This window comes from Tubulanus polymorphus, chromosome 2, assembly GCF_964204645.1.
Source record: "Tubulanus polymorphus chromosome 2, tnTubPoly1.2, whole genome shotgun sequence".
Classification (NCBI taxonomy): Eukaryota; Metazoa; Nemertea; class Palaeonemertea; order Tubulaniformes; family Tubulanidae; genus Tubulanus; species Tubulanus polymorphus.
The window spans coordinates 26625900-26640129 of record NC_134026.1 but is presented as its reverse complement, the minus strand read 5'-3'; the positions used below and the strand labels follow the sequence as shown (position 1 = coordinate 26640129).

The 14230-nt window shown below is 35.9% G+C and overlaps 3 protein-coding genes across 3 annotated transcripts; all 3 read left to right on the top strand.

Annotated features, from left to right (window-relative positions):
- The first annotated feature begins 898 nt into the window (after nucleotides 1-898).
- On the top strand, nucleotides 899-2337 carry LOC141899116 (3 beta-hydroxysteroid dehydrogenase/Delta 5-->4-isomerase type 2-like). The gene is made up of 3 exons (XM_074785269.1): nucleotides 899-1145; nucleotides 1294-1458; nucleotides 1565-2337. Exons 1-3 carry the CDS (start codon nucleotides 899-901, stop codon nucleotides 2335-2337), a joined length of 1185 nt encoding a protein of 394 aa, XP_074641370.1.
- Nucleotides 2338-2524: 187 nt separating this feature from the next.
- LOC141899685 (uncharacterized) lies at nucleotides 2525-5904 on the top strand. The gene is made up of 10 exons (XM_074786117.1): nucleotides 2525-2866; nucleotides 3210-3331; nucleotides 3411-3458; nucleotides 3560-3744; nucleotides 3829-3918; nucleotides 4250-4556; nucleotides 4632-4931; nucleotides 5008-5191; nucleotides 5276-5517; nucleotides 5604-5904. Exons 1-10 carry the CDS (start codon nucleotides 2640-2642, stop codon nucleotides 5672-5674), a joined length of 1776 nt encoding a protein of 591 aa, XP_074642218.1. The 5' UTR covers nucleotides 2525-2639; the 3' UTR covers nucleotides 5675-5904.
- Nucleotides 5905-7439: 1535 nt separating this feature from the next.
- Nucleotides 7440-14176, top strand: LOC141898621 (replication protein A 70 kDa DNA-binding subunit-like). Its single transcript, XM_074784630.1, has 17 exons — nucleotides 7440-7545; nucleotides 8073-8120; nucleotides 8217-8298; nucleotides 8381-8489; nucleotides 8587-8696; nucleotides 8777-8836; nucleotides 8923-9040; nucleotides 11450-11621; nucleotides 11715-11907; nucleotides 11987-12126; nucleotides 12212-12281; nucleotides 12360-12506; nucleotides 12609-12730; nucleotides 12809-12922; nucleotides 13015-13122; nucleotides 13202-13288; nucleotides 13652-14176. The coding sequence occupies exons 1-17, from the start codon at nucleotides 7516-7518 to the stop codon at nucleotides 13754-13756; spliced, it is 1815 nt and encodes a 604-aa protein (XP_074640731.1). The 5' UTR covers nucleotides 7440-7515; the 3' UTR covers nucleotides 13757-14176.
- Nucleotides 14177-14230: the final 54 nt, after the last annotated feature.

Sequence of the window (14230 nt, the reverse complement as noted above, 5' to 3'; positions counted from 1 at the left end):
ATGACAATCCTCTGATGCTTTATACACTGCATCCCATCGCGTTTTCTGATTATCTGCCTGGGCGGACATAAAAAACCTATATTAGGATACATATACATATATACGTATATATATATGCTTGTACATCGGCAAAGAAACAAATTACCCGCAATCTGAGCGTAACACGAGAAATCACACGATTATCCCGTGGATATAAGTATACGGTGGATGTTTAGCCCAAAACTAAAACGTTTGGCAGATACAGTTTTCCAATTGTTGTCTTACTGTCGTTGCTCTTTTCTTATCGTTTGCAAACCCCAACACATTTTATATACGGTTGTTTTTCGTTATGATGCTTTATTTCACGTGTGTGTTTACCCTTTAGAATTATGTTAATTAATATTCACCACGCCCATGTCTAATGATGATGACTGTCAGGCGAATTTAATTCATTCTGTGCCACGACCGTATCCAGAGAGACAACCGTATCTGTTCAGAAGATTAAAGTCAGACATGTTTCGAAAATTTTTCAACGCCAGGTATGATCTTTTATTCGTCCATTTCAATTTCATGGTTGATTGAATAGTATCGGAAGGAAATTTAGAAAAAAATCGAAATTGAATTGATAGAACGTACGATTTATTAACAAAATCAGCATTTTTATTTCAACATAACATTTTAGACATAAAGATTTGGCGACCTCTGTTTTAATCGTTGTTATCAAACTGGAATATCATGTTGTAAAGTCTAATACATCATCCAGTAAAAACAGAAATTGCATTTACGTAATAGACTACACATGTACAGTGATCTTATAAAAATATTTTTTACTATGACGCCGTCGTTTTACCGTAGTGGTAGTTTTTCAATTTTTTTAAATTTTAGAACAGTTTGCAATATCACAAAAACCTATTCAAAGATGGGGATTGATCGTTCTTCTTCAACAACGGGGACTTCTTTCGTAAGGAAAAATCACTTGGATGAGGCGAATAGTGAAAATCCAGCGATTGTCAGTCCTAATTATACAAATAAATCACAATATTCCGTTCTTGTAACTGGCGGAGCAGGTTTCCTCGGAATGCATATCGTGAAGTTACTACAGGAAAAAGCACCAAACATCAAAAAGATCGTAGTATACGACACCAAACAATACGTCAACAAATTAGGTGAACAAGATGCACATTTCTTAATGTAATTCTATATTTGAAATGTTGTTATCCGCGCATATACGGATGAACTTAATACGTGTGATCCTATCCTCATATTACCAATTTCAATTTATCTATTCCCTGCTGCTTTGTAAATCCGATTTAGGCCACCCAGAGCCAAAGCGGATTACGTCAATAAGGGGAGATATATGCGATCAGAAACGACTGAAAGAGGCCCTACATGGAGTAACTGGGGTGATCCATACCGCTGGTGTTATTAGTTTTAATATGTTTCCTGATATAGAAACAATGGAAAAGGTCAACGTTCAAGGCAAGTTGAATCCATGATATCTATCAATGTAACCTAGTTCTGAAACCTCTTGATCTTCTAATTAATTGTTCTACAATTTGCTAAAAACAAACTCGGTGTGTTTTAGGTACGAATGCTCTATTGAAAGCGTGTATCGAGATGAATGTCCGATGTCTAGTTTTCACGAGTACTATCGATGTCGTTATTGGAAATAATCAAATTATATGTGGAGATGAAGAGTCCACGTCGATCCCACAAAAATTTATGTTCACTGGCTATCCAGATACAAAACATAAAGCTGAGGTCCTAGTTCGCGAAGCAAATGGAACCAAGCTCAAAACGGATGAAAACTTCGTCACCGTTTCACTTCGCCCCAATATTATGTACGGCGAAGAAGATCCTTATTACATTCCAAATGCGTTAATATCAGCAAAATCGAACGGTGGGGTGTTGAGACAAATTGGTGATGGCTATTCCAAATTTCAGCACGCTTACGTAGGTAATGTCGCCTGGGCTCACGTGAGTGCCCTTGAAACGCTCATGTCCCAGAAGAATTACGGCGGAAATGAATATTTCATTACAGACGATTCACCAGTAGCAAACTGCTTTACTTTAATGAAACCTTTCCTAAAAGCTAAAGGATTTTCCCTTTCGACTAAGAATACCTCATACCGACTGGTATATAGTATACTAAATGCATTTGAATGGGCACTTTGGTTTTTGAAGCCACTTTTCGGAAACATAAATCCCCAAATATCTTTGTCAAGCATTATTTATTTGAATACAACTATTTACTTCAGTAGTTTGAAAGGACGCAGGGAATTAAACTATTCACCGATATTCGGATTTGAGGAAGCTTTATCAATGTCGATGAAATTCTATGCCAAATTGAAAATATAGATATTTCTGTTTAGGTTCCATTGAAAGAACTGTACGTGAATGTTAGATAATAAAACCATTATGAAGAAGCTCTCTGAATATTTTAAAAAGATATTTCCTATACGAACTCTCCACTTGTTTGAGTATTTGTGTTTGTTTGTCGTCTGTCTGAAGTCTTAACCCATTTTAATCGAGGCCTCATCTGTGTAGACCAAAACGGCACCGCATTTCCTTGTATAAGATTCCCATTACGACGAATTGCTCTCGATCAATAAAATCAGTGGTGCTCTGGTATTTCAATCATAAGTCGATCAACCAGGAAGATGTCGGTGTGTTTGCTGTTACTGTTAGTTTTTGCTCAGGATTTTTGGGTTGAGGCTATCAACACTGTGTCCCTACCGTACGAGATTTCGGCTCTTGGTTTGGGATATGATGTATTTATTGGTAATCCAAGTCTCGGTCATAGTGACCCCGGTTTGAAACTGACCCGGCGGATATTTCCAGCACCAGCGGATGAAGGATATCTGTATCACGGTCCTAACAAAACCCGGTAATATTGTTCTTACTTTTGTAAATATTATTCGATTTACGTAGATTTGCAATATACGGGAGCATAAATTAAGAAAAAAAAACGCTTTTCATTGGTTGAATTTAAAAAAAAACATGGAAAAATTTCAATTAATCAAAAAGTCAGTAAATAACGCCTTAAAATCAATTCAAAAAGTGTTTAAATTGTTAAGGATATCACTGTTTTAACGTAGATATTTATGCGGCGTTTAAAACAATCAAATTTTGAGGATAGGCCCATACATTTTTAAGAAAATATAATGCTCGATATCGTTAACCGGCCACCATTAATATATAGATCATTAACAAACGTTTCTATTCTTAAGACGGATACCATCTCGAGTGCGCTTTTTCGAAAGGAGAAACTGTATCTCAGAGGATGATACTCGATATATCACTGGCCCGAAGAGTTATCAGGATGCAAGAAAACGGGATATAATTCTGACGGGTAACTGACTAATTAAAGTTCTTCTTTTTCAATATTCATGGATTCGTATTTTACTTCATTCGACGTTTCAATATTTCAGAGGGTGATTACGATAAAACTATTTCACAGTTGTTTACCGGTAGCAAAGGTAAAATAAAATATGCAGTCGTAAATACGCATGCACTTGATTCCCATTTTCACCTAAAAATGTCAAACAACATTAAACCTCTCGCAACAAATTGATTTCAGCTATGAGCTCGACTACAGAATCGAGATTTTTTCTGGCAGAAAGTAGAATGTATTGTCCAATGGGAGAAGCCCGGCTTCGAACTGACTACACCGATGATATTACCTATGAATTTTCAAGACAACTGATTAAAACAGATTTCAACGATCCAAAAACTGCTAAATTGTTTTTTGCAAGATGGGGAACGGTATAGAATTTTAGCACTATAATGGAGAGAGAGTTCATTTCATCTATTTGTTACGAAAATTACACGTTATGTTTATATTTCTAGCATGTTGTAACCGGCATTCATTTTGGCATCAAGAAATATGTTGACTATTCGCTTTCCTCATTAATTTTGCTGGATTATATCCTCAAACATGTAAGTCATTTCAACAATCAATTAACTCTTTTATCTAGACTCGTATGGGCAGCGACGTATAAAATAGAGAACGCATCGTCATTAGTTCATTAGTTCATACATACATGGTAAGAGTGACACAAAAAAAAACACATGAATTTCTGGTAACACATATAGACTACAAGAATATGATGAGAATAAATACATCCACATATACACCACTGCATAAACTCTATGTATAAATCGTAGTCGTTGGACATGAGAAAATTGATAAAGTGGTTTATTTTCATTTTAATCCGAATCATCCGTACTATTCTCTATTTCACTATGTTATCCACTTATTATTTTTTAGAAGAAAGAGTCGCTGAAGGTGTGTAGCAGTAAACCTACAATAAATACAGCAGCCTTCCTAGAAGTTCATTTACTCCGCAACTGTCTTGAATCAATTGAAAATCTGAAACAAAACTTAACTTTATACAACAAAATCAATAACATCGGTTCACCTGGAAAATTTGATCCTTTACGTTGGGTATTAACGCCGATAACACACATTTACAAATGGTATCATGGATCAAGCAAAACTAAAGAATCTCTGCGTGATAAACTGGCAAATGCAACTGATTTAATAATGCAAGATAAGTCAATGGATGTTATCAAAGGTAAGTTCCTAAAATAAGATAAGTGAATCACATTACATTAATTTACATATCTTACAAGATCAGTTACTTTCGAAGATCCGGAAATGAAATTCATCGTTAAGTGGCCAGGAGGCATGTACGCTCTACCAGCGGCAAGCGGTGGGTGCCCATCAATGGAAGATGAATGGAAACTCGGCTGGAGGTTCCAAGACGCCCCTTCCCGATATGTGAACAAATGGGACGCCAGCTTGAACAGTAATTGGTACGGTGCCATCACGAGAGCTTCTGTGAACAGTTCTTTTTGTGTCAAGACAATTTCATATTACGATATGGTTGCGTACACGTGGCCAAAGGGACAATATTGCATCGTGAAAAATGGGATATCATGTCCAATAGGTGAGAATATTTACAAATTCGGACTAAGGTGCTAAGTTCAAAGTAATTCAGTAACATATCATAAACTATTTTCTAGGTTTTGAGGAATCGTCAGTAAAATGGAAAGATGCTGTAGTGAACAGTCGCAACAGCATCGGAGGTATCTTACCCGATGGCGAGTATAATACGAGTTCTACAGTTATCGGTTACTGCTGTCGAAATGACGGGGACGTGAACAAACCAATTGTTTTACCAAACAAGCATCCTTTCTATCTACTCGCGTAAGATTTAAGTTAAAGTATTCAGTATTCAGAACGGTTGGATTTTAAGGAAATTCATTAGATATGATGATGTTAATTTTCCAGGAGAGCTGGTATTGAACGTTGCCAACAAGTATATGGAATGGAGCTCACGACGGAAAAATTGGGATGGGCAACGGACAACTCCAATTACGTATTTCAGTATCAGACAACACAAACTTATGATTATCGATACGGATATCAGCAAATTCGTCACCAGAAAAACTACGATACGCCATTGCAGGTCAACGACGATCGGAATGAGAAACTGCAGATAATTTTTCGCTACTGTCACTACAATCCGACAGGTAACACCAACTCGATACATTTGAATTCAACCATATGTACTGATTAAATTTATATTAGATATAGCCTATGTATATTCCTATTACAGATAAACCTGCAAAATGTCGAATTTGTCGCGATTGTGAATATCCTGGGATAGACCCAACATCAATGGAATAATCTTGACCCCTGAGATTTCAGGTGAAATGTCACTTTATAAATGATATCTGTAAATGATAAGGTATATAAGTAAAATGATCCTATACTCATCGATGTATCCACTAAACGATTTAGTTTGTGATTAGCAATGAAACCTTATCCATACGTGTTAACTTGCACCATGCCAATTTACTTCATAATAATTTACATGTAAATTCTATATTTTCCTCCACTTCAAATACTTTTGTAAACGCAATTATATTATACGTATATAATATTATACTATATAATGTTTTGCCATCATAACGATGTGAAATAAATTCATTCAAGTTAATCCAGACATTGGAAGAGTTAGTGTTAATCATGGTTAACGTTTCGCGAACCCTTGACGAAAGACAGTTTCCGGAAATCGTGGCATACGAACGAAATATATTAAAGTCGTCATTAGCGAAGTCCACAACAAACGCGGAGTGGAGACCTTTGTTGCGGAATTGCACAAATCACTGTTGCAGCACCAGGCGTAATATTCGTGACCGTCGATTTTGTGATAACCAGCGGTGCAGTTCGGTTCACAGACCCTATACACAGCGGCAACACTATTCCAGCGTGATGAAGCTTTCTGAAACGAAATATTGCGTGATTAATCCCTGTCGGGCTGATGGTCCAAACTACCGCGAATTAAACAGCTCGCATTTATTCATTAGTAGCCGTTGTAATTGTATCTACCATACTTACCATACATGAAAAGTTGGCGTTTCCTTTTACCCGGTCGCATGTATGATTCTTTATCAAATTTAAGTCAAGTACTGCTCCGTCGAAACATGGCTTCGTGACGTTTATCGGGCCCACGTTCTTGTTTGTCGTTATAACGCCTTCCCCTGCTTTGTTCGTCCCGAAACAACTGTAGCATTTTAACGCAGAGACAACTACAGAAGGAATCAAAACGAGCAGTTTCAGTTTTTCAACGTTATGAAAAAGGTAAGCTATAAGATAAAAGCGCGGGTTTACCTGTTGTTGAGGACAAATATATCAATACCAATAAAATCGTAGATGATATCATTCTAGAACTTTCTGTATTCCCTGGTTCGATGAAATACCTGCGTACCACTGCAGCTAATCCTGTCACTTCATCGTAGTCCTGAACTATGTCAAATAACGGGAAGTTAATAATAAGAGCTGTCCACACTCTAGACCTGGCCCCGCGCAATGTTTTCACTGTTGCTTAGAAACTTTAGAGAAGTTGACCGCTTAACACTTCCTACCTCTAGTAATTACAGTTCCGGGAGTATCTTGATTAGAACAAGCAGCGAGTCAATCAATAATTACATCGATCTAGATGTGCATAGACAATAATTAGTGGCCGGAAATCAATTTGATGATGTCTCGATGATCCTGGGCACTGGAAATTGATGAAGAGATCTTGATCAAAGCTTTCGTTCGTAGGTGATGGTGGTTGCAAACCAAAGAACCACCATTGACATTTGGTACAAAAAGTGGACTTGTATTCCCGCGAAGAAAATATCTAGATCTGATTGGTCCTTCCAGTGGTGCGTCATGCATGGCGCGGATGACGCCGGCGGGAAGTATGGATACCGATTGGGTTCGAGTCCTAAATAGAACAGTAAGAAAAGATTCATCACATAACCATCGGCATTTCAACAAATTGTAAATCCGATGTAAAAAAGCCGATATATTAAATCAACTCAAATTCTATTCATTGCTGTAGCGAGCACCGGTCAAAAATGAAGCCCTATCCTAAAAGTAGGGTAAACTCCCGCGATAAGAGAAGCGCCGGAAGTAAATTTTCGCGTACATTTTACGGTTTGAGTATAAATCGATTTCTTTATTCAGATTTTATCAAAATGACTTCTCTCACAGCTGGTGCAATTGAGGTAAGTATGAATGAATACAATGACATGTTTTATTTACTTACCCGGTACATTAATGGACTTTATTTGACTCAGTAGGACTGCACTTTCATTTTCCAGAATCCCGAAACTTCAATTCAAATCAAGAAAATTTATTTCGCAAATTCATAAGATAGAATTCATTACTAATGACACGTAACTGCAGTCGCTTCGATATTTATAAAATGGGGAAGGCAAGACCTCAAACTACCTGTTGCTTTATTTGCGCCTCTGCATCTGCTGCTTGCAAAAATGCAATAATGCAAGCCTCTTTTTTACTTTTTTGAGACGTCTTCCATCCCGGCATAGCCAGAGACCCCCAGCCCGGCCCTCTTTTTTTCTAAACTATATGTAGAATTGTGCCTGTGTTACTCAACTTGGGGGTTGTACAGTGCAGTTCATATCAAACTAAATGAATAGGCCTAGAAAAATACCTAGTAGCTAGAAAACTTAGTTTTAAGCTTATTGTAAACGTGTATACTGGTAGATCCTATGTGTAATTCTCTTTTCAGAATATAATGTGTGGTGGGAATGTAGAACGCCCTATCCTTCAAATTCTGGTTAGTTCAATTATGAATGAAAAGTATATTATGTCCTTCAACTGAACTCTATTATCTGAATTTGAATCAAATGCCATCATTGATTATTCATTTCAGGGACAAAAGAAGATATCTGGGGGACCGCAGGGTCAGGATCGTTACAGATTGATGCTTTCAGATGGGAAATATCATCATTCCTGTGAGTATTTGTATACATTCATTTCATAGGTAACTGAAAACTCGCAATCTTCTTTCACCGCACTTGATTTCTATGATTTCAGCTGCTATGCTCGCCACTCAGTTAAATCATCTAGTTTTGGAAGGTCAACTGGATTCATTCACTGTCATCCGATTAGACAAGTATCTGTGTAATGCTATCACCCCAGACAAGTATGTTACAGATAATCTCATTTGAAATTGATTTCGAATTGGTATTCTTCTATTCTTGCATTGATCATCAACTGCCATTGATTGTCATATTAAACAGGCGTGTGATGATATTGTTGGCGCTAGAAGTCATCCGCCCGGGTGCAGAAGTCGGAGAGAGTATTGGTTCACCGCAAGTATTCAAGCTTGGAGCCACCAGTGGAAAGGGATGTAAGTTACTGGCATTGTAGTAAGCTGATAAGTTTGTATTTGTATTTAAATGTATCATTGCCTGGAATTATTTTTTTCAGCTGTGACCAACAATAACAACAACAACGCTCCAAAACCAGAACCACAGAGAAATACAATGAGTAAGATAATGAAATTGAATGAAAAAATGTGCCTCAGTAAAAACTGATGGTTAAAATAATTGTTAGAAATACTTTTTAATTTACAGCATCTCCTCCAAAACCATCTGGGAATCAATCGGTTTTCCATCGCAATGCACCTAGCACGCCTGGAGGCAGTACAATGAAAGTTCACCCGATTAGTAGTTTGAATCCCTACCAAAACAGGTACAAAATAAGAGATTTTGCTAAATGAAACGAATGTTGTTCATTTGGATTTAATGGTAAAAATAGCACAGTACAATACCGGGTATTGTATTTAGCAATACTAACAATCTCGTCCAGTACACGGCCACACTGTAAATGTATTTAATTCATGCTGTTCAACATTTTCCGTTATATCACTTTCATCCTGATTAAATTCCACGTAAATAGCAGTCGCCTGTTGTACTAGTATTTGTATTTTTCGCTCAATCCAAAGACGATATTTTCTGAATTGTGCTTTTGTTTCATGTAAAATGCTGCGTTTAAGTTGTCTCAATACCGTCGGTAATTCACTGTCTAATGTTGTCAATTGTTCATCTGGAAACAAATTTGGAAAGCGATGTCAGGAGTGAATCAATTTCAAGTTTGTTGTTCTTATGATCATTTTGTTGATGATGAATGGTTGTGAAATATATTACATACCAAGTAAGGCTTCTTGATCTGCAGCAAGTTTGTGTTTTGTGATGTAGTCCATTAGTATCTTTGCCACGATTGGAATATTTATGCGACCAGTTTCATCCTGAATGCCAGCATTCAACAGTGATCTAGATTCATTCATTGTTGCTCTGTTTTCTGTGTTTTCCATGTTCAGATCTCTATATTTTTTCAAGTTCAAATGGCCTTAGATGGTGGGTTTGGGCCTATTTGTACCCACCTGTTTGTATTAAGTTAGTTAGCACCCATAATGACAATCGGACAAGTGTTACTTTGATCAAAGTTAGTGCTATTAACTAAAGTCTATTAATAAAGTTTGTTGCATGATGTTAACTGGTGATGATAATTATAATCTAATTTATGATCTATTTAGTGTCAATTGTCTTTCATTTGCCAATAGTTTGTCACTGCATAGATCAAGGCGCTTGACATGATAATATGTTTCTCATTGTTCCCATAGTAGTTCATAGGGCCAAGTATTGAAGAATATCTAGTGAAAAATATCAATCTGTAAATCCTAAACATGTTTTATTATGAGAATCCCACAATAAAAACGAAAAAGTCTGAAAATGCTTTTCTACAGCTAGTGTAGTTTATTCAACGTTTCGACTATATTCTAATAGCCTCCTTTAGGAACACAGATACAACAGCGATTGTTATACAAATTCAGAACAAAGAGACTAATTTGTTAAATCAAGATTGATACAAACTAGAAATAATATAATTTGTAAATCTGTACTTAACCTTCGCTCCTAGACCCCAAAAGTAATGGTGTATGGAGAACTAGGACGTTTCCCCCTTTCTATTGATGCTAAAATCTCCAGTAAATTCTGGACAAAAATTTTACAAGCTGATAGTAACTTTCTCGTGCGTAAAACATATGACCTACTTTGTACACAGTTTCAAACTAACCTATCCGTATCAAAACTGCGAGACTTATTTAATAGTCTCGGCTTAGGTAACTATTAGCTAGTGCAATCTGTTGGTAACCGAAATGTCTTTTTTAAATTAGTTGAGCAAAGACTAAAAGACCAATATATTCAATCATGGTCTGAGGCACTTAACAATAGCCAAAAATGTTCATTGTACAGAGAATTCAAAAACAACTTTGAGTACGAAAAATATCTTGATATTAACTATACAAATATTGTGAATATTATTTCAAAATTTCGATGTAGTAGCCATAATTTGGCAATTGAAAGTGGCAGATGGACGAGACTGGTAACTAGAGAAAACCGTATCTGTAGAATATGTCGTAGTGCTGTTGAAGACGAGTTTCATGTTCTCCTTTCCTGCTAAGCGTATATTTCACTTAGAAGAGACCTTTTACCAAGATACTACATTCGTAATCCAAATATCTTCATATTTGTAGAGCTTCTGTGCTCGCAGTCAGTCGGCAGATTAACTAATATTGGAAAATATTTGTTAGGGATGTTCAGACAGAAGATCTCCTAAGCGACACTAATTAAATGATTTAAATAATTACTTATCTATATCAATTAAGATATTATATTGTGAAACCGTAGCGCCATCTGTATTTATAATTTTGTTCAGTTTATTATTATTGTCATATAAGTGTAAACACTTTGACCAAATAAACATTATTATTATAATAATAAGCTGAAGCGGATCACAGGGGAGCAAACTAGGGGTAATTATATAAAACAATAGTGAATATCTGCGTAATTAAAATCAGTCAACAGTTGAAAGGAGACAAACTAGGGGGTACTTTCTTAAAATCAAATGAGAATATTGAATACAAGTTGAATGACTAAAATTTAACGAGTAGAGTGATCCAAGGATGCATCAAGTGTTAAGTTTAACCAATTTGCAGAGGAATTTTGATATGAGTTTATTGTGGGGAGAAAAACCGTTGTTTACACAGTAATCAGAATTTTCAATGATTGGAGCAGATTCTAAACATTTTTTACATTTCAGGTGGCAGATTCGAGCTCGTGTTACAATGAAAACCCCCATCCGAACGTGGAATAATTCGAGAGGTGAAGGGAAGTTATTTTCAATGAATTTCCTGGATGAAAGTGGAGAAATCAGAGCAACTGCATTTAAAGAACAAGTTGATAAATATCACGATATGATTGAAGTTGGAAAAGTAAGAAATATTAGTTGTGTACCATCGGGGAATCCTGTCATTCGCATTGATAGTATCATTACTAATCTTTCATAAATCTTGTCATTTTTGCAGGTCTATTTTGTTAGTCGTGGTACTTTAAAAACAGCCAATAAACAGTACAGTACAGTAAACAATGACTATGAGATGACCTTTAATAATGATACCCAGGTCACTTTATGCGATGAAACTGTTGATTTGCCGCAGATAAAATATGACTTTGTTCCTATTAACCAGTTTGCTTCAAAATCTGCTGATACGACAGCTGGTGGGTAAAAATTACAGTTATTGAACTCGTGTCAGTTTCATTTTAATCATTGGCTATGATGGGTTTTCTATCGTTACAGATGTGATAGGCATTGTCAAGTCAGCAGCTGAGTGTACAACAATCACCGGTAAAGCGAGTCAAAGAGAGTTTAAAAAACGTGATTTGCAATTGGTCGATACAACAAATACTCAAATAAACCTTACACTTTGGGGAAATGATGTACGTTATTTTATAAAGTTGACCAATTTCATGAATCTTTGATGATTTGTTTAACAATTGTTCACTGTTTTCATGTTTTATTCAGGCAGAGAATTTTGAAGGAGATACCAACCCTGTGATAGCAGTGAAAGGTGCAAAGATTTCTGAATTTGGAGGTGTGTATAAGTGAATGAGGTGTGTGTGTTTTGTTTTTGATTGTGAACAAGGTTCAATATGTAGGTTTTCAATTGTAGGTCGTTCATTATCCGTTTCTATGAGTAGCCAGATGTTTATAAACCCTGATATCCCAGAGGCACATTTACTGCGAGGATGGTTTGATAATGAGGGTTGTAATGCGGAATTTGATAGCTTCAGAAATGATAGTCAAGGGGGAAACCAAGGTAAGCTTATTAAGAGATCTGTTACTATGTGTTGATGTAAGTACCGTAGATGTATTTCATGAAGAATTTTCTTATTGTTGATTAATTCTACATTGTCTTTAGGGGGAACCAATTGGAAACTATTCTCTGAAGTAAAAGGTGGCAATATTGGACAAGATAAACCAGAGTATTTCACAGCAAATGGCACAATATTATTTATCAAGAAAGATAATTGTCTCTATAACGTTAGTACTGGGCTTTACTTCTATAAATCTTTGTATCTTCAAGAATCTTTGATTATTCATTGCTAAATTATGTTTCAGGCGTGTCCAAAAGAAGATTGCAATAAAAAGGTGATAGACCAGGGCAATGGAATGTATCGATGTGAAAAGTGTGGCAAAGAATATCCTAATTTTAAGCATAGGATGATTTTACAGGTGATTATGAAGATACATTGAACATGCCTTATCTTGAAGAGTTACCTCGATTATGATGATATATGACTGGTAATATTATATCTTTTTGACAGGTCAGCATTGCTGATTTTACAGATAATCAATGGGCTACGTTCTTTCAAGATACTGGAGAAAAGATATTGGGCATATCGGCACAAGAACTAGGAGAACTCAGAGATGAGGTAAGTGTCACTACCTGAGGCTATAGTTGAGAGGGAAATTATATTATAATGTTGGCTAACATGAGTAATTTACTTCTAGAATGATTCAGCTTTTGAAGCAAAATTCCAAGCTGCACTCTTCAAAGCCTACACATTCAGAATGAGAGCCAAGATGGAATCCTATAATGTAAGTAATTGTGCACTTATTGTTGCGAAGAAAACTTGGTTATGATTTTACTGTAACCCAGTTTGTTGAATCCTTCTTTGAGTGGAGTCTACTACAAGTACTACAAGTACTTAATTGGACAGGTTCAGATTGAACATATTCCGGTTTAGAAATAGCAATTCCCAAATACAGTCGATAATGGGAATTGGGAATCCAAATATTGCAAATGTTTTACAAGCCTTGTATCAGGTTTACACATCGTTTAATCCATCAGTTGAACCAATCATTACTTTCCTTAGTAATACCTTCTAGTTTCTAGGCAAGGTTAATCAACTATTTACAGTTTATTATTATTATTATTATTTATCCTACCTTATTTTGTAGGATGAAAACCGATTAAAAACAGTCGGTGTTTCAGCAACACCTCGGAATTCTATTGAATACAACCAGAAATTAATTGGCGACATTGAGAAACTTCTTTCACAATAATTTAGCAGCTATAAACCGACCATTTATATCTGATAGATCGCGTGTCTTTTCAAGGGTTTGTTTGGCGTGGCTGAAGATTGTAATTTTTTATGCTGATCCATTTTTTTGCATTTATGTTTTTGTACAGTAAAACCTGCTTAAATTAGCATCAGTTTAACCCAGATTTCAATCTAATGCTGATATTTTTATGATATTCACCACTGTATGTAAAATATCGTGTTTGCCCAGTAATCTTGATTTCTCACTGTCTTTGGAACTAAATGATTCAAATAAGCGGGTTCTACTTAAAACTCAATCCATTTTTGTGTTAAGTTTTTTCCCCATACCTAGCGGGAATTATTCATTTGTTAAATGACTTCAATTCTTCATGTACACATTGTATAGCGACTTGTAAAATATAAATTGGTAAGTGACCAAGAAGTAATGTAGTTAATTTTCTCTTGATGCCCATCAATCTCCTGACAAATGTCAAAA

Coding starts and splice junctions, on each gene's coding strand:
- LOC141899116 (XM_074785269.1), top strand. CDS start 899: ATGGGGATTGATCGTTCTTCTTCAACAACGGGGACTTCTTTCGTAAGG. Junction 1,146..1,293: donor ACAATACGTCAACAAATTAG/GTGAACAAGATG, acceptor AATCCGATTTAG/GCCACCCAGAGCCAAAGCGG. Junction 1,459..1,564: donor GGAAAAGGTCAACGTTCAAG/GCAAGTTGAATC, acceptor GGTGTGTTTTAG/GTACGAATGCTCTATTGAAA.
- LOC141899685 (XM_074786117.1), top strand. CDS start 2,640: ATGTCGGTGTGTTTGCTGTTACTGTTAGTTTTTGCTCAGGATTTTTGG. Junction 3,332..3,410: donor ACGGGATATAATTCTGACGG/GTAACTGACTAA, acceptor TCAATATTTCAG/AGGGTGATTACGATAAAACT. Junction 3,459..3,559: donor GTTGTTTACCGGTAGCAAAG/GTAAAATAAAAT, acceptor AATTGATTTCAG/CTATGAGCTCGACTACAGAA.
- LOC141898621 (XM_074784630.1), top strand. CDS start 7,516: ATGACTTCTCTCACAGCTGGTGCAATTGAG. Junction 7,546..8,072: donor TCACAGCTGGTGCAATTGAG/GTAAGTATGAAT, acceptor TTCTCTTTTCAG/AATATAATGTGTGGTGGGAA. Junction 8,837..8,922: donor ACCACAGAGAAATACAATGA/GTAAGATAATGA, acceptor TTTAATTTACAG/CATCTCCTCCAAAACCATCT.